The sequence below is a fragment of the Entelurus aequoreus genome, linkage group LG09 (genome assembly GCF_033978785.1).
Source record: "Entelurus aequoreus isolate RoL-2023_Sb linkage group LG09, RoL_Eaeq_v1.1, whole genome shotgun sequence".
NCBI classification, from domain to species: Eukaryota; Metazoa; Chordata; class Actinopteri; order Syngnathiformes; family Syngnathidae; genus Entelurus; species Entelurus aequoreus.
This window is the reverse complement of record NC_084739.1, coordinates 21,084,028-21,103,781: the sequence shown is the minus strand read 5'-3', so window position 1 is coordinate 21,103,781 and position 19,754 is coordinate 21,084,028. Positions and strand designations below refer to the sequence as shown.

General features: G+C 37.3%; 1 protein-coding gene across 10 annotated transcripts in view; it reads right to left on the bottom strand.

Annotated features, from left to right (window-relative positions):
- adgrb3 (adhesion G protein-coupled receptor B3) overlaps positions 1–19,754 on the bottom strand; it is a 332,693-nt gene that overhangs the window by 158,481 nt on the left and 154,458 nt on the right. For 9 of the 10 annotated variants that reach the window (XM_062058299.1, XM_062058303.1, XM_062058301.1 and 6 more), the window contains 3 exons: positions 12,959–13,123; positions 9,473–9,637; positions 3,407–3,571 (listed from right to left, as the gene is read on the bottom strand). In XM_062058299.1, the coding sequence (XP_061914283.1) occupies positions 3,407–3,571; positions 9,473–9,637; positions 12,959–13,123 (495 nt within the window). The remainder of the gene's footprint in view (positions 1–3,406; positions 3,572–9,472; positions 9,638–12,958; positions 13,124–19,754) is intronic. The other variant, XM_062058306.1, reaches the window with a different exon arrangement.

Here is a 19,754-nt window from a genome sequence, read left to right as displayed (position 1 = left end):
CCGTTTTGTCCTACTAATTTCAGCAATCCTTGAACTCACCATTTTGTTTGTTTACATGTACTACTTTCTCCGATGCTGCCACTGAAAGACGTGTTTTATGCCACTTCTTCTTTGTCTCATTTTGTCCACCAAACTTTTTATGCTGTGTGTGAATGCACAAAGGTGAGCTTTGTTGATGTTATTGACTTGTTGGAGTGCTAATCAGGCATATTTGGTCAGTGCATGACTGCAAGCTAATCAATGCTAACATGCTATTTAGGCTAGCTGTATGTACATATTGCGTCATTATGCCTCATTTAATTTATTTTACTTATGTCCTCTGTGTATTTAATTTATATTTGCATGTCTCATGACACATTATCTGTATGTAATATTGGCTGAATTTCTGATGGATTTTGTGCCATGTTGTTCCAGACCACAGCAAATGTTACCCAGCTCGCAAATATTGTAATAAATCAATTAGAAGAAGACATCCTGCCGTTTCCTTTAAGTTAGACACACACATCTATACTTTTGGCCATTCTAAACCAGTAATTTTCAGGAGTTATCACACCCTTTGAGCAGCCACCATTTTACTAAAGTTTTCCAATGTTGTAAAAATGTGTAGAATAAATATTACATTTCAACATTTCTGTCAACGCAGATTTGCGTCAGCCTTTGATAGTAGGCTAATACAGCTAATATAGCTAATATATGATAACACTTATATAAGACTTTTAATTTTTTGCGGCTCCAGACAGATTTTTTTATTTGTATTTTTGGTCCAATATTTTGGGTTGCCGACCGCTGGGTTAGGTGCAGCCAGTTTTGTCTAACTTTCTACTTTGTCTGATTGTAGCGCAGACTAGATGCCTCCATGTCTCACTGGCGCCTCCTGTGGCTCAAACTAGACTTACAGGTCAGGGCCTGTCAACAATTACAACTTTTGAACTGTCAAATAAGCGTTGTAATTATTCACCCCTCACTGTAAATTATGTTTATTTGCAAACTTTTAGAAATTTGAGCAGTTTGGAATAAACCAATAAAAGAACATAACTCAACCCAACCGATATTAGACATGGAAATCACAAATGCGCATCTATCGAAAACGTTGATTGAGATACCTGCAATTCATAATGTGAATGCTATTATTTTCAGTGTAATATCTTCAAGGGGGAACTGCACTTTTTTGGGGGGGGAGGGATGGGGATTTTGACCATTATTCACGATCGCTATGCGAGACAAGAACATGTATTTCCCTTGTCTATACATTCTAAATATAAAAAACTGTTAGTAAGAGGCGGCTAACAATGCAGGTTATAGGGATATGATCTATTCCGCCTATAAATCCCTCTAGAACCCATCCAAAAACCTCCAACACTGTTATACTGTATATACAAGCTGTGAGTATGTATGTATTTTAGTAACAGGGACATCTACGATAACATGTAATAGTTACAGTATCTTGTTCATTTTATTCATTACTGTAATCATCCTAGGTGCATTGATTTCACAGAGTACATAGCAACGGTAACCATCAATTCAAACAAGAACATAAGACAGTGACTTACAATGTCCGCTCTCACTTGTATGCCAACTGTTGGGATTGTTGTATCTTTCAGCACTTGTGCTCTCCTTGAGCTTTAGATAAAAAATGTGTCTCAGCGATGTTGTCAAGTTTAATGTTGTGTTCCTATTGTTGAGAGCCATAGAGTATCAAGATGGTAGCGTGTGGATTTTCAAAGTTGACCGAACTTCCTGGCTTGTTGCCACAACCTTCTACTACACAGGTGAGATGCACGATTCATAATCTACCATCAACAATTCTTAACTCAAAGAAAATACAGCAGCGGAAGCAGCTCAAGCTCCTTCTTCTACTTTAATTTATGGCGGGTCGCAATCAACCTTATTTGCAACTCAAGCTATCTATAATAGCTAGCTACTCGCCAGTGTTCGGAGGAGCAGTGTGAGTGCCAGAAAAGTGTTAGCTCTTACAAGAATCATATCGCTTCGTTAATATGCAGGTCGCAGCATGTAAATGGAGCTTTGTTGGATGTTTTTTTTCCAGAGGGTTTTATAGGTGGAATAGATGAATCCTATTACTTGCATGGTTAGCCGCCTCGTACTAGCAGTTTTTCAATATTTAGACTGCACAAAAAAGGGGAAAACGTGTTCTTGTCTAGAATAACATAGGAATTGTGGATGTTGGGCACAATTACCAACAAAGTGAAGATTCATTTTAAAAGAAATATTCTAAAGCATGGGTGTCCAAACTTTTTGACAGGGGGGCCGCATTTGTACTGCATGCAAAGTAACATATATATATATATATATATATATATATATACACACATTAGGTCGGAAAAAAAACAGAGGCTATTTCATCCCTACAAGCCTGTTTCGCAGGTTTCCCTGCTCTTCAAGGGGTTTTTAAATTAAAAAAAATAAAAATCCCCTGAAGAGCAGGGAAACCTGCAAAACAGGCTTGTCGGGATGGCCTCTGTGTTTTTTCCTGACCTAACGTATATTCTGCTCTACCCCGGTATTGAGAACTGTATAACGGTTAAACCACAGAAACCTCGACTATATATATATATATATATATATATATATATATATATATATATATATATATATATATATATATATATATATATATATATATATATATATATATATATATATGAATATATAAATATATATATATATATACAGTATATATATACACACATATATATATATATATATATATATATATATATATATATATATATATATATATACACATATATACTGTATATATATATATATATATATATATATATATATATATATATATATATATATATATATATATATATATATATATATACACATGTTAATATATAATTATTAATTATTATAATTAGTTATTAAGAGTATGTGAAAGTTCAACTTCTACCTTGTTTATTTCTTTGACAACTCCTTAAAATTGTCATAAGTGTGGGGAGAGTGTTTTGCTTTTTCCCATCATCTCTTGTAATGGATTTAAAGGGGTGTCATTTTGATTGTTTTTATGTTGATTGGATGGATTTTTATAATATCCACACAGTTCAATGAGAAGTTTATGTTATGTGTGACCATGTTTGTTGATTTTTTGTGCTAGTTGATTTTGTTTTTTTCTGCACGGTGACTAGGGTAGGTTGTTTGGATTGGGTCATATAGTTACATGATGTACTGCATTTCCTCAGAATTACTATTAATGGCAGTGTCACTTGAGATGATCTCCAGAGGGGGAAACAATTGCAGCAATTACACCAGTGGATATTTACATATGATATGGATACACTGCTTAGGTCAAAATGATCATTGAACATGTACTGTCTCGCTGGCAACCCGCCTGCGGGCCATGGTTTGAACACCCTTGTTTTAAAGTATTTTAGCTCACCTGGACAGCGTTGGTCGCTGCACTTCCTGACTTCTTCCTTGTTGCCATCACACTGATGCCCGGTCGTCGCCGCTCCCTGACACACCCGAGTTCGCCTCTGCCATCCACCATCACAGGACTTGGAGCAGCCACTCCAGGGACCCCAAGGGTTCCACTGGCCGTTTGCTGCAACAAAAAACAACTCTTGTTGATGAATACCACTTTAAATGTAAAACAAGAATATAAGACGACCCAGCTTGATCAGATATTTTTATATATATCTATCTAAATATTTTTTTAAATATGTTTTTCTAGGAAATAAATGCTGTCATATTGTAATGTTGTTAGTTTAAGTTTGCAGAAGAAATCCAGACTTAAACAAAATAACTTGGAGCGCTTAGCAGGATGCGCGCATTTTATAGCTATCGAAGCGGCTCTGCAAATAGTGATTATTCACCTCATGCGGCCAACGTTGAAGCGCAATCATTTCAAAAGTTGCTATAACCAGCAGCAGCTTTTATGCCTTTGTAATGAAGAATATTAAACTGCACATTAGACAAAACAACGCTACCCTTCAGCAATGTAGTAATTCCCATGCCCGAGTCTAAAGAAGCAGAAGGCACATACAGAACAATTCTCCTACGAATAAATAATTTCTCTTCTGCTTCAAAACGTGAAACAGAACTAAGTCATGTAGATCAGGGGAGGCACTGATCAAGTCCCTAAACTTCAGTTCAGAAACCTCATGTTAATGTTTTTTTTTTTCAAAGCAGATATTGCTGAAAGAAAGTCACTACTGGCTTTCTATGCTTCTGCAAAGGTTGTTATTCTGCAAATATTTAATTGTATCTTAATGGCAACATTTACGCGTATCATGGAGTTGGTATATATGAAGGTATTCAACGCTGTTTGAATATACAAGAAAAATATGTTTGTTTGGCCTTGGAGGTGTAATTACTTTTCACAAAGAACCAGTTTTTCAGTGTTGTCCCAAAAGCTTTTGATTACTCACCTCTTGATACATTTAAATGGCTAAAAAGGTAGCGCTCATTGAATACTCACATAAAAAAAAAAACATGATCCCCGCGTGAAGTCAATAACAACATTTCCCGGCCAATTATCACACCGATTGGAATAAAAGACACATTTTGAGAGGCCTGTCATTACTCTTGCTTTTGTGGATTTGTCATGATTTAGAGGTTTTGTAACAGTTTTTCAGAACAAAATTAGATTTTCACAGTAAAACAGAAAAAAAAAAATGTTTTTAGGTTGGAGCAGCAGCAAACAAATTAAAAATACATCAGGAGATTATTAGAGGGCCTCGGTATGATGAGACAAGGCTTGATGGAGGCCACTAAGCTGACATCGTTGAGCCTCTAATGCATCGATGGCGTTGACGGACAAGATGGACTGCTAACCCTGAATTCTGTGAAAGCCAAAATGGATTGTACAAATCCAATTGGTAGAGCATGGTCTCGAACATTATTCCTATTTTCTTAAAGAACAGCTATGATTCTCACTCTAAAGGTTTTTTCCTCATGCATTAGAGAAAAAAAACAGAACAGCCCCTAATGGAATCTCAGGAACAGTGCTGGCTATCAGGTTGATAGCCCCTGCGTTTAGCTCGGTAGTTAGCACACATGTCTCTCATGTGGAGAAAAGCAGCGCCTGAACCCCATCAGTTACACTAGCAAACATTGAACACCGGAGTCCAAACTTGTCATTTACATAACTGAGGCGTTCCTCAACGCGCCCCTTTAAGTCCTCTCCTTTTTGGCAGTTAAACATTTCTTTAGTATTGGGATTTATGCAACTAAGGCAGCACTTCTCATATGGTGGTGCGGGTGGGTCAGGCCTGTGTGACCCCGAGGAACAAGCTTTATCTCTATCATGTAGTGTCATACCTCAAAACCCACTTGGAAAAGCTGTACACTACAAAATGTGCTCATTGAGCCTGACTTCTTCATTCTGATAAAGAAAAACAACATGTTTTTATTCATGTTTGTTATGTAGGTATAAATGTGTTGTATATACAGTATATGTATATATATATATATATATATATATTAGGGGTGTGGGAAAAAATCTATTCGAACTCGAATCGCGATTCTCACGTTGTGCGATTCAGAATCGATTCTCATTTTTAAAAAATCGATTTTTTATTTTATTTTTTAAATTTTTTTTAATTAATCAATCCAACAAAACAATACACAGCAATACCATAACAATGCAATCCAATTCCAAAACCAAACCCGACCCAGCAACACTCATAACTGCAATAAACAGCAATTGAGAGAAGACACAAACACGACACAGAACAAACCAAAAGTAGTGAAACAAAAATGAATATTATCAATAACAGTATCAATATTAGTTACAATTTCAACATAGCAGTGATTAAAAATTCCTCATTGACATTACCATTAGACATTTACAAAAAAAAAAAAAAGAACAATAGTGCCACAGTGGCTTACACTTGCATCACCTAGTGGTTAGAGTGTCCGCCCTGAGATCGGTAGGTTGGAGTTCAAATCCCAGCCGAGTCATACCAAAGACTATAAAAATGGGACCCATTACCTCCCTGCTTGGCACTCAGCATCAAGGGTTGGAATTGGGGGTTAAATCACCAAAATGATTCCCGGGCGCGGCGCCGCTGCTGCCCACTGCTCCCCAAGGGGATGGGTCAAATGCAGAGGACAAATTTCACCACACCTAGTGTGTGTGTGACAATCATTGGTACTTTAACTTTAACTTTAACTTTAACATCTCATAAGCTTGACAACACACTGTGTCCAATATTTTCACAAAGATAAAATAAGTCATATTTTTGGTTCATTTAATAGTTAAAACAATTTTAAATTATTGCAAACATTATTGATAAAACATTGTCCTTTACAATTATAAAAGCTTTTTACAAAAATCTACTACTCTGCTTGCATGTCAGCAGACTGGGGTAGATCCTGCTGAAATCCTATGTATTGAATGAATAGAGAATCGTTTTGAATCGGGAAAAAATCGTTTTTGAATCGAGAATCGTGTTGAATTGAATTTTTATTTTATTTTGAATAGAATCCTGACCCCAAGAATCGATATTGAATCTAATCGTGGGACACCCAAAGATTCACAGCCCTAACACACACATATATATATATATATATATATATATATATATATATATATATATATATATATATATATATATATATATATATATATATATATATATATATATATATATATACTGTATAGTTGAGGTTTCTGCGGTTTATCCGTTATACAGCGCTCAATACCGGGGTAGAGCGGATTATACGTTAGATGCTATTTCATCCCTACAAGCCTAACAGGCTTGTAGTAATAAAAAAAAACATTTTCAAAATGTTTTGTCGTTTAAACAAGGATTACATTTTTTTATTTCAGGCAAAGTGACGCACTTTAAATCTTTCCTTTTACAGACTAAAACAATGGTAATTAAGTTATTTTTGTTGTAAGTTGAGCTATATGTTTTGGATACAATGCTATGCAGAGATGTACTTATAACAATTTCATAGAAAAGTGGTGCGCAACATGTTTTCCTCTTTCTCTTGGGGACGTAACAGACAATAATTGAGAAGCACTTAACTAAAGTGTTGCTGTAGCTTGTTTACTTCAGATGCGGTCAGTAGTCATTTGTTCAACTTCTTACATAATACTAGCTGTGTTCCTCAAGGTTCCATTTTAGGTCCTCTCTTTTTTTATCATTTGGACTATTCAACTGGTGGCCTGCGGGCTCAGTTTAAAACAGATTCTTAAAAACACTAAGGTGCTGTCATAGAGATGATCTTTAAATACAGCTAAAAACAGCAGAGCACTCATGTAACTTTGATGAACTAAATAAACCAAAATCAAATGTCTACTGTAGAGGACGGTGGTTCACGGGATTATACAATATAAGGCTGACAGTGAAGGGAGTGAAGAGATAGTGAAGTCCAGCCCCCTTGTATTTACATTTCCGGAAATGTAACCCCAAAAACAGTTTATTTCTGCCACACGGTATTAATAGACCAACACTAAATTTTGATACCCTTGCTTTCTGACATTTTAAATGCTCCTTTGCACATTTAAGTGCCACAACAGCATCAAGAAGAGAACTGACTGTTATTTAGTTTTAATAAAGCAGATGCAGACGACCTTCAATAATAAACAATACATTTTAAACACATGGCTAATGATTAATGCATGCAGGTCAAGCCTGTGTAAGTCAATTCATTTGTTTGATGTTAATACAAAAGGTGATGCTTTGTATAAACATGTCATATAAAACAGTGGTGATTGAGAGTGTATTTGGTATTTCTGCTGCTAACTCTGACAAATATCTGTCATCTTTGTTGTGATATAATAGCAAAAAATGTTAACTATTCTATCACGCTTATCCTTATAGGAGAAAAGTTTGCTTTTGTAACGCTTGATCTAATGGTTTGTTTACCCTCCTTTACATAATGAAAATGATGAACAATCTAAATTAATATTGGAGTTACACATTCAAAAATATTAAAATAAAAAAGATATACATTTAAAACAATAAAAATAGAGATTGTTATGTACAATCACTCCATATTCTCTACTGTTCGCTGGTGTCACCATAGCTAACCTATTGTGCAGAAATATGGGGAAATAGCTACAAAAGTACATTAAATTCCCTAACCGTGTTACAAAAAGGACAATTAGTATAATACACAATGCTGGATATAGAGAACATACAAACCCTTTATTTATTGATTCAAGAATATTAAAATTCAATGTATCAATTTATTCAAATTATGCACAAAGCAAACTATAACCTGCTACCCAAGAGTGTACAACAATTATTCTCAACGGAAGAAGAGAAATTCAACTTTTGAGAAAAATGTAACCTAAAATATTTGTATGCACGCACAACACTAAATACTTTTAGCATATCAGTATGTGGAATGCAATTATGGAATTGATTAAGTAAGGAAGTGAAACAACATACTAACATGATCCGCTTTAAGAAACTTTTTAAACTACAAGTGTTTACAAAAGTACAGAGAAGAATACTTGAGGAGGAAAAAAAAAATACTATTTATCTTATCATAAGTGACTTACCTAGTTATGAAGACAACTGTTGTATTAACACTACACTGAGTGTAATGTGTGAAATGTTTGAAATGTGTACATAAAGTACAGGGAGCGAAAACATGTGTAAGTACTTGATATGAAATGGAAAATGGGTAGGATTTCCTATTCCTTTTTGGACATGTTGTAAAGATATACTGTATATATGTTCAAATGAAACCAATCTGAATTGGAATTTGAATAAAAACCGTATCGAATAAAGGTTCATACACCTCTCACATTATATCAATCATTTTATAATAGCTTTTCAAGGCATTAAATGTATAGACGTAAAACTTGGGTGTATCTTACAGTGGGAGAATTACTGTCCTTGTGTCTTTCTGGCCAGTTCCAGGTCCTAAATGGCTGTCAAAGTGTCCCAACTTGTCAGATTATATCCGTAGCCATCTACTTTTCAGTTGAGAGGCATGATTTACGATCTACAATAAACTTACAGGGAGCAAGGAAGCGAGGAATGTTGTTATCAACCGTCCTCTTGGGGATGGGATTCACCAAAATGACCACGAAGGAAAGTTGGAGCTCAAAGATGTTTTGAAGGACACTACTCTCCTTCAGAATGTCACAGTACATGTTGGATTACATGTTTCCTTCCTGAACCGCAGCGCCCCCCAGCACTCATGCAACAATACAAATGGTTTTCATGCAGATTTGTACACAAGACAGCTGTTTAGACAATTATCTGCTATACATGACTCCTTTAAGTAGCTACGTTTATTTTCTATTTATTTTTTTGAGAAAATATGCTGTCATAAAAATGGTTGCTGAAATGTGAGGGGGAGTACTCGCTTTTGTTATCTTTGGTAAAATATCCAATCACAATTTAGCCAATGATTTCCTCCCTAAATCTCTGCTAAAAAGGATTATAATAATTATAATGCATATGGCCTTCAATTCAGCCTTTCACATTTAGACATCCAAGCAGGCTATGGAATTAAAAGGGCTCTGGCGTTTTACCTGTGCAGTCAGGATTATGGCACTCTCTGCTTTCTGCCCAGTGACCGCGACACTCCGATCCCCCGTGCGCGGCCGCCGAACACTGCCTGGTCCTTTGCTGAGTGCCGTTAGCACAGGTCACTGAGCAATCACTCCAAGAGCTCCACTCTTGCCACTGTCCATCCACTGAGGCACCGGCCACAACACAACAAGCCCGTCGCAAGTGATGGAGGTTGAAATCAAAATAAAAACAGAGCAGACACAAATAGAAGGAGATTTAGTGGGATAGAACAACGTATAGCCAGCATGGATGCGAATTGAGGGACTAGAGGGATGTCCAAGGTTCAATGCACGCTCACTGTAGTAAATGACTTTGTCTGTGGGACGATACACACTAAAAAAATGCTGGGTTATTTTGATAACCCAATTTATGAGTTGCGAGTGTTGGGTTAAATTTTGGAGTTATTTTTATGAAGACCAATCCATTTTTTGGGTTGTAAGGGTATTAGTTTAACTAAATTCCTGGGTTTTCAAAACTATGAACCATTTTTGGGTTGTTTTTCAATGAGTAACGCATTTTTGGGTAAAAGGCTTTTTTTTTTATTATTAAAAAGGTACTTTTTTCTTGAAGGGAATTTTTTTTAAGGATTAATCTCATTAATATTATTTACAATCACATATTTTATGTACATGAACATATTTGAGCAGGCTGTATAGAACTACTATGACCATACACGGCAATTCTTGAAAAAAAAAAAGTCTGTCATATCTTGCTTTTGAGTATATTTTAATGGAATACAAATTATTTTGAGCAGTAGTTGGGAAGGAGTAGGACAAACCAGGAGTAACATTTATCATTTTTAATCAACTGTTGGGTCAAGGAGCGCTAAATTGCGCAACCCAATAGTTGGGTTTGGAACAACCCAACATTGTAGTGAGCATAACTCAGCTTTTCCGTTAAATAAATTCAACCCAATAGTTGGGCTATGAATCAACCAACATTGAGTTAGCATAACTCAACTTTTGGGTTAAGTAATTCAACCCTATAGTTTGGTTGGGAATAACCCAACATGAAGTTATCATAACTCAACGTTTTGGTTAAATAATTCCACGCAAAAGCCGGGTTGAAAACATTAACCCAAAATGTTGAGTTAAAATAACTCAAATTGGGAGTTTGTCCTTTTATCTGAACCGGCAGTTGGGTTAACATTGGGTTATTTTTTAACCCAATATTTTTTAGTGTGTATTATTGACACTCCATGATTTTTTTTTTACAATTGCTAAATTGCATCGACTCAGCTTTGTTCTGGTTGAATGCAGTGTGATTACGCGACACAACTGCTTCTATTCTTAGCATTTTTATATTAATCGTCTGTCTCATTTTTTGTCATTGTAATGGACCTCACCCTCGCCTTTCCCCAAACCTGAGTTCTGGACCCACAACTGGGTCTAGTTCGGTTTTAATTGGGTTGCTGATTCTATGTGTAAAATGCAATGCGCAATTAATTGTCAAGCAGTCAGACAAATCACACATGCCATGACAACCTGGTACTTTTTAACATCAGACTTACCGCGTATTATAACAAGTTTTTCCCTAATCAACCAATTAAAACATGTTCTAATAATAATTTTTCCACGCCTCCATTTTCTTTTTGCCAGGAATATCCTTCAAATGTACATCTTCGTTCTGTTAGTTTTGAAGACAAACAACTCGCAATGTTGTCAAGACAAGAATCAGCCTTGTTTGTTTTAATAAACCAAGTGCAGGCAACCTTGATTAATGAACGTGTTTTGAGCAGACAACTGACAATTAAGCTTTAAACAATGAATCACACTGATTTAATAGAAAATTATAATTTAAGGGTGTGTTTATATATTTTGCTTGAAGGTTTTACTGCTTTTAAGTATCCTTTTGTTACAGGAAAGCACTCTTATTATTCACACAAACGTCTATGTGATCTTTGGGTAAGACTATTTCGCAAGTCAGCTTAAACATTGCGCACATGTACAACACAGTACACATGCAACATATATAGATACTAAATACATTATCTCACAGAAGTGATTGCATCCCTCACATTTCAGCAACAATTCTATCGTGTATTCTTAAGAGACAATAGAAACGAAACTTGGACAAAACATAGCACTATATATAATATTCTCAAGTACATTCAAGCTTATATAGTATTGTCTCTTCAGAAGTTTCAATGCAATAAAAATGTATGCTGAAATGTTAAGGGTGTTCTCACTTTTGTGAGATCCTGTACATCTAATATATCATTTATGGGATGTTTAAAAAAAAAAGCAACATTTTAGCAGGTTATTATATTTAAAGGGGACCTATAACGAATTACTCCTTTTCTGACAGATGTTGTTACAGAATAATGGTAATAACCGTGGGGCGGGGGGCGGGGGGCGGGGTACAAGCGCTTTGCGTGTCTTTCTCGCCAATTCCAGGTCCTAAATGGCTGTCAAAGTTTCCTAACTTGTTGGATTATATCTCTCAGCCATCTACTGTCCAGGTGAGATGCATGATTTATGAGGGAGAATAAACTTCCAGGGAGCAAGGAAGCGAGGAAGCAGCAGACCCCTCGATGATGTAAACATAGGCACACACGGAAGTGATCACGCCGCCGCTTTAAATAGTTTTTCTGCATTAGCGCTAATAATAACAATATAACTAATACTCGGTTAATATTCATTATGTAGATGGGGTGTTGTTGGTGCTTTTTGAATGGTTATTTATTGGACTTTATGGGCGAAATAGTGGAGCTGATTGGCTTATTTAATATTTAGAATGCATTTTTAAAAAATCCACCCGTTGTCATGTCTTTCATAATGATTCTGAAACAAATTCCAAAACAAACGCAGTTCCCCTTTAAGTTGGTAAGATATATTTATTGAATCAAGAGTAAGATTTTTAATCCGGTGTCAATATTTGAGTGGGCCCCGGGCCCCTCTGCGGTAGAAACGACGGGCTCTGAGGTCAAAAAGGTTAAGAACCCCTGATCTAGACCCCAACAAAGTGTTGCAAATGTAGATTCAAATCATTATAGGTCCCCTTTAAAAACAAATGGAAACATGCATGACGTACAGTGGTACATTGGTTTTTGTACCCCTAGGGAAGGAACGAAGGTACCGCTCCACTCATCGCAGTGTTTAATCAAGTTATATGTCAAGTTAAATGTTTTTTTTTGTCATTTATGTAGTTTGCATCATTTGCTGCAAGTATAAGTATATATGTTTTCAATAAAATGGGTGTCTGGAACATATACATCACAATACATATTTTTTTTCTGAAATTTTGGACTGGATAACAAATGAAAAGCAAGGTACCACTGTACAAAGTTTTCACATAGGACAGCAACATTTGGGGCCCCACGGCATAATCTCTATTTTTGGCTAGGTGCTGAAAAAGGATGAATATTCCCAACTGGACCTATTACTTCTTCGGGATAATAAATGATGAAGAGCTAAGAAGGGCAACTTCCTATAGGTAGATGATACCTGGGCATAGGGCTATGTTGCAAAGCTTAGTCTGTGTCTCAGGTCCGTCGCAGGCCCGGCCTCCGTGCTGTGGGGGCGCACACATCCTAGTCCTAGTGCGGTGACCCCGGCCACACGTGAACGAGCACAGACTCCACGGCGACCACTCCTCCCATACACCGTGCACTGCGGGCACAGAGAAGGTGTCAAGCCTGATCAATACCCCCCTTTGCTGCGCCCATTACATAAATTGGGCAATAATCAACTACGCTGAGTCATAAAAGGAAATCAAATCAATGAGAAATAATTAGCGATAAAGACATTAGATGAAACACTGAGCACACGAACAGTGTGGGGCTTATATCATAAATCATGTTGCTTATGTAAATTATATGTAAATTTAGCATATATTGGCAAACTTTTCCGTGTGAAGATGTTAATTAATGCCTCAGACAGCAGCCAAGTGTAAGAGCGACATTACACTTCCAGACTTTCAAAGCAAAAATGTGGGTGTTGTGTCACTTTTTGCAGCTTGCTGATTCCAAACCGAAATGTTAACGCAGGACGGCGAGAGTTGTGCAAATCATTACACAGCAAACAGCCCGTAAGCAGGTTTTGCACCTCTGCAAAAGCGATCTCACCTGCCGTATTGTCAGCTATAAGCAGCCATAACCCCTAAATATCAGATTAAAGAAATATATTTTATTCGCGGGTTAGACATCAAGCATGCAAACGATGCAAGAAATGCTCCCAAGGCAGGCAATTATTTTGTCTTTAAGCTTGTTCTAAACCCCAGATGGTGTGATTTTATTTTTGGATCCTCAAGACACACTGCTGCAACAATTGTTCCCTCAATATGTTAAACCCAGATTCATAAAAAAAAACAAAAAAAAAAACACATGAAAATACTAAGATGTTTTGTTTCTTGAGAATGAGACGAGCAAATGCATGCTTTGTTTTAATTCCGACTCTTTATTAGTCAAGATTTGAAGGACAAAAAGCGTTTTGTTTTAACTTTCTAATTTTACACACACGCGCCGGCAAAAAAAAAAGGTTTTTGTTTCTTGAGCAATTTAATTTTGCATCGACAGGCTGACAGATGGCAACTTCCTCCTCGAACTGCAGAGGACGTTATGCGATTGGCTCAAAGTTGTTTTTGTTTTTTTTACTTTGGAGAGCAGAACATGGAAATGTGAGCAGCAGAGACATACAGTAGGTTAGACAACTCATGTCTAGTCCTGGCAGCAGACAATACACGGCGATATTAAATAATGAAAGTAATTATTTTTTTAAATTGTTCGTGGAAAAAAAAAAAGTTGTCTGATATCAGTCTCTCAAGTAACTGCTAGCGTCCTGTTCCCAGAGATGAAGGGAATGTAATGACTGAACGGAAGACTGCAAAGTGAACTTGAGGAGATAACCTACATCCAAATCATTTGGCAATGAAACTATTAGGGACGGGTCTTTTAATGTGAAAATCCAAGACTCCCTTTAACTACCCTGAGCACGTCCGATCTCGGAAGCTAAGCAGGGTCTGTAGCCTGGTTAGTACTTGGATGGGAGCTCAATTTACGAATTTAACTGATTCTTAAACAGGATTCGTAAATTAAAAAAAGTTTGTATATTGAAGCAAATTTCTACATAAGAAACAATGTAAACATGAATTTATGGGTTCCAACCAAGACAATATTTTAGCGAAATTTTGCACCTTTTCAATCAATCAATCAATCAATGTTTACTTATATAGCCCTAAATCACGAGTGTCTCAAAGGGCTGCACAAGCCACAACGACATCCTCGGCTCAGATCCCACATCAGGGCAAGAAAAAAACTCAACCCAAAGGGATGACAATGAGAAACCTTGGGGGGGGATTTTAAATACTAAAGATTATAAAAATGGGACCTATTTCCTCCCTGCTTGGCACTCGGTATCAAGGGTTGGAATTGGGGGTTAATTCACCAAAATGATTCTGCTCACTGCTGCAATGCAGGGGGTAATTTCACCACACCTAGTGTGTGTGTGTGATTATCGGTGGTACTTTAACTTTAACTTTGAACTTTAATCACCTTAAGTTTTAGATTATGAGATCATAAGAAGAATTATAGACGTTTGGTTTGCTTCGGCTTTCGGACTGCCGTTACAAGCTGTGTTGAATTTCAAAACACAAAATAGGAGCAGGGGTGTCAAACTCGATCACACAGGGGGCCGCAGTTCAAAGTACACTTTATATCACGGGTCGAACAAGATTGATTCACGTATAACACGCACGACCGATTAACAAAAACATGTAAGTAGTTTCCCGGACCTCGTGCAAGTGTGTGCTGGTTTTAACGATACAGAGGTGTTATCTGACACTCTTTTAAAGACTGGTCATGAGGAAATGTGCATTTCCAAAAAAATATGAGCTCTATTTTGCGACCGTCGGAGAGTTTGTAAATGCATCGGAAAAACAGAGGGGGGTTGGGTAGTAGTAAGTAAGTAAGTAAGTCCATTTTATTTATAACACGCTTTTCACAGATAAAATCACAAAGCGCTGTACAAAACATACACTACCGTTCAAAAGTTTGGGGTCACATTGAAATGTCCTTATTTTTCAATGAAGATAACTTTAAACTAGTCTTAACTTTAAAGAAATACACTCTATACATTGCTAATGTGGTAAATGACTATTCCAGCTGCAAATGTCTGGTTTTTGGTGCAATATCTACATAGGTGTATAGAGGCCCATTTCCAGCAACTATCACTCCAGTGTTCTAATGGTACAATGTGTTTGCTCTCTGGCTCAGAAGGCTAATTGATGATTAGAAAACCCTTGTGCAATCATGTTCACACATCTGAAAACAGTTTAGCTCCTTACAGAAGCTACAAAACTGACCTTCCTTTGAGCAGATTGAGTTTCTGGAGCATCACATTTGTGGGGTCAATGAAACGCTCAAAATGGCCAGAAAAAGAGAACTTTCATCTGAAACGCGACACTCTATTCTTGTTCTTAGAAATGAAGGCTGTTCCACAAAATTGTTTGGGTGACCCCAAACTTTTGAGCGGTAGTGTAGGTGAAGTAAAACAACAATTAAATTAAAACAACAGGGGCAACATCATAAAAAGGATACAAAGTGCATTAAAATTGATAGTTAAAAGGTGCAAAACTAAAAGCTTTACTAAAAAGAGAAGTTTTCAAATGTTTCGTAAACATTTCAACACAGTCAAGATCACGGAGGGACTGGTGCAAATTGTTCCAGAGTCTGGGAGCTATAGACTGGAATGCCAGGTCTCTACGGGTTTTAAAATTAGTTTTGGGGATCTTTAGAAGACCCTGGCCTGAAGACTGGAGGCCGAGCCCTGGAGAGTAGGGGCATAGCAAGTCAGTGATGTACTGAGGGGCCCCCACCATGCAATGCACGGAATGTCAGGACTAAAAGTTTAAACTCAATGCGGAACTTAACTGGAAGCCAATGAAGACTGGATAAAATGGGGGTAATATGGGCAACAGTAGCCGCTTTGTGTGCACGCTGTGGTTGCTCGTTTTAATACAATGATTGTTGATCAACCGCCTCCTCGTCATCCTGGAAACTTCCGGGCAAAAGCTACAATATTTCGTATGCACACAAAAACATCAGAACCAGCGAGGTTTGTAACTTCAGCAGGGACGCCAATGTAGACAAATACAAAATCCAGCAGGCGTGGCCCATCTAAGCATGCCTCGTCACATTTATCACTCTTGACTGGGTTGTGATGCATCTTTAATGGGATATTTCGTACGGACACGGCTCAACTTTAGTCGTAATTCAATTAATGCTAGTTTTGGTGGTAACACGGTACTCTTCAGAAGAATAGTCAACGCACTGCATCCTATTAATACTGCTAATGCATGAATGACAGAAGATGTTTGTGGGCTGATATTGACAGTGTTAGTTGATGTTCTCATTTGCTGAAATTTGCAATTAGAGCCGGATTCACATAGATTTTTGTATGAACCAGTGAGGGGTAGCGACTTGTCTGGGGTGTGCCCCGCTTTCCGCCCGAGTGCAAATGGGTTGGGCTCCAGCCCCCCTCCTCACGCGACCTAGAAAGGGACAATCTGTATAAAATAGATGGATAGATGGATGAACCAGTGAGCCTGAAAAAATACCTCTTTGACTCGCTGGACGGGAAGTTTGTTACCTATAGTGTAGGTTAATCAGGGCCGACCTGCCCTAAACGCAGAACATGTGCTATGCGTAGCTTCTTATGGCACAGTGGAATAGTGCTTATCTTGCAAACCAGTATGCACTGGGTTAAAATCCCAGTTGAAGTTGTAAGGTTGATAATATGTTTTACTGATGTGGTTTTTTTCCAAAAATAAAATGCCATGATGGTAATAATACAGCGTCTTATACTTTTGCCATGTACCTGTGCAGGAAATGTATGCCATTTTAATTTGGATTCAATATTAACTGTATTTCATTTTGTCGATTTTAGCATCTTGTCTATAGAAAGTTTGAACCACCGACAGGATATCGCGCAATTTTGTGCTACTGTCATTATTTTGCAAGTATCCCCAAACCTTTGAGGTTCCAATGTCATTCCATAGACTGTTTCGTTAAGGGGTTAAAAGTTGACTTTCATAATCAGGGCGAGTTTGCTTTGTAGACAGCAAATGAATGGCACCGACTGAGCCAGCTCTCTAAACCACAGCTTGTACAGAGGCAATAGTTGGATCTCAGGATCAGTGGTTGAGTGTACGGATCATAGGATCAAGCTGATGGTCTGCACCCGCCAAAGGCATGTTAACATCAAAACTTGGTCTGCCTCTGGCCACTGCTTTGATGCTTCCAACTAAGGTGCAGTGCAACAGGTAAGGCCAACACATCTAGCATGACTGAGTTTGGGGGGCATAAATAGACAAATTGAAGGAGTTGAGGTGAACATATTGGACAGGATGATGCTTAAAAGCAAACCATTTGTGGGGTCTCAGCTTTTAGCTTACACTACTTTATTTAACACTGAAGAGGACATCTGTTTCAAGGCTGTACACCATGGGAAGACTGGCTTTTCTATTACAGTTTAAAAGCGAAAGCACACCGTTGAGATTTCACGCTTCAGTAGTGCAATAGTGCAAGTGTACAGAACAATGCCTTTTAACACCTTGGACTTATGCCATTTAAAAGGGAGAAGATTGTCCTCCTCATCACATTTATAACATTGATCAGAATTTCTGAAAGCCTCATCCTTTGTCCCTTTTATATATATATATATAGTCAAGGTTTCTGTGGTTTATCCGTTATACAGTGTTTAATACCGGTAGAGCGGAATATACTGCGGCTGTTACATGTATATATAGGGTACATTACATGAGGGTGTGGCCATTGTTGCACAATAGCGCCTTGCTTCTGTGTCGGCATGATGAGACCAGTTTGTTGCGTTTGTTTAAAGTGGACATGCTAAAAGATCTAAAAGATGTAACCTGTGCCTGAAATACATTTTTTTTATTATATACCACTCCATCATGTCCACTTTGAACAAACACAACGAACCGGTCTCATCCTGCCGACACAGAAGCAAGGCGCTATTGTGCAACAATGGCCACACCCCCATTTAATGTACCCTATATATACATGTAACAGCCACAGACACTTCAATAAAATCCCCTGACGAGCAGGGAAACCTGCGAAACAGGCTTGTAGGGATGGTATAGCCTCTGTGTTTTTTCCTGACCTAATGTATATACAGTATATACCCCCTCAGCTATCTAACTTTATGGTGTTAACTTGTGCAATAAAAAAAAAAAGTGCAATCTTGCAGTACTGGAAGAGAACTGATGGACATACGGTAAGGAGTTTTCGGCTTAAAAATATCAAACATTGACTGACAAGAGTAAGCTTCTTTCAACAACATAAGATGCTCTTGAGGTAAATACAAAAAAATAGCCATTGGGAGTTTGGGTTTATTTTCTGAAGGAGTTATTTTTTAAAATACATCAAATAAAATACATTATTATGTGTTTTGTACTTTGGTGGATGGGTCAAGTTGCATGTATAAATAAAAAGTTAAGCTGTGCTACTGGTGCCCTACCACTTTTCCACAAAATTAGTTTGTGTATCATTATTAATAATATATTATTTTTATACAAAAAGCAATTTCTCAAATTTTGCCAAATTCTACATAAGATATTATAAGTTGTTTGTTATTAAAGGTCCATTGAGTGTATACGTGGTAAAACCTACTTTTTTCTTACCACTATCTCTTGTCCTCTACATTATTTTTGAACAACTATAAAGGAATGTGAGCAATTACAGCCTCTCCAATCATCGCTGACATTTTTCTCCCCATCATCTTGACAGTTTAGGTAGCATTTACAGTACTATACACAATGGAACAAGATACTTTGGTATAGTTTGCTTCCAAGGTTTGTGACATCGCTAAATGTGTATTATATTGATAGTTAAAAAAACAAACAGGAAAACTATCAAAAATAATACAATTAAGCAGAGGTGTCCAAACATTTATCATAGAGGGCTGCATATTGAGAAATGAAAGAATGCGGGAGGCCAGTTTGATACATTTTGTACACATTGTATGCCTGCCGGGCAGCCATTTTGTGCCAGGCAGCACATCCGTCGAGGGTGGCCTGATCGATCTATGGTGCTCATTCAGTCAGCAGAGTGTTGTTGTCATTAGCGACTGTGCTGCTTTGTGCACTTTTAAGTGTATTTTAGCCTTTTTACTACATTTTTATCGTTTTGCTGAGTCAATATGAGTCCAAAGAAAGCAATGGACAAGCGATGCGTGGTTTGCTACAATCAGGAAGTATCCACAGCATTGTTAACACTTCTTCCCT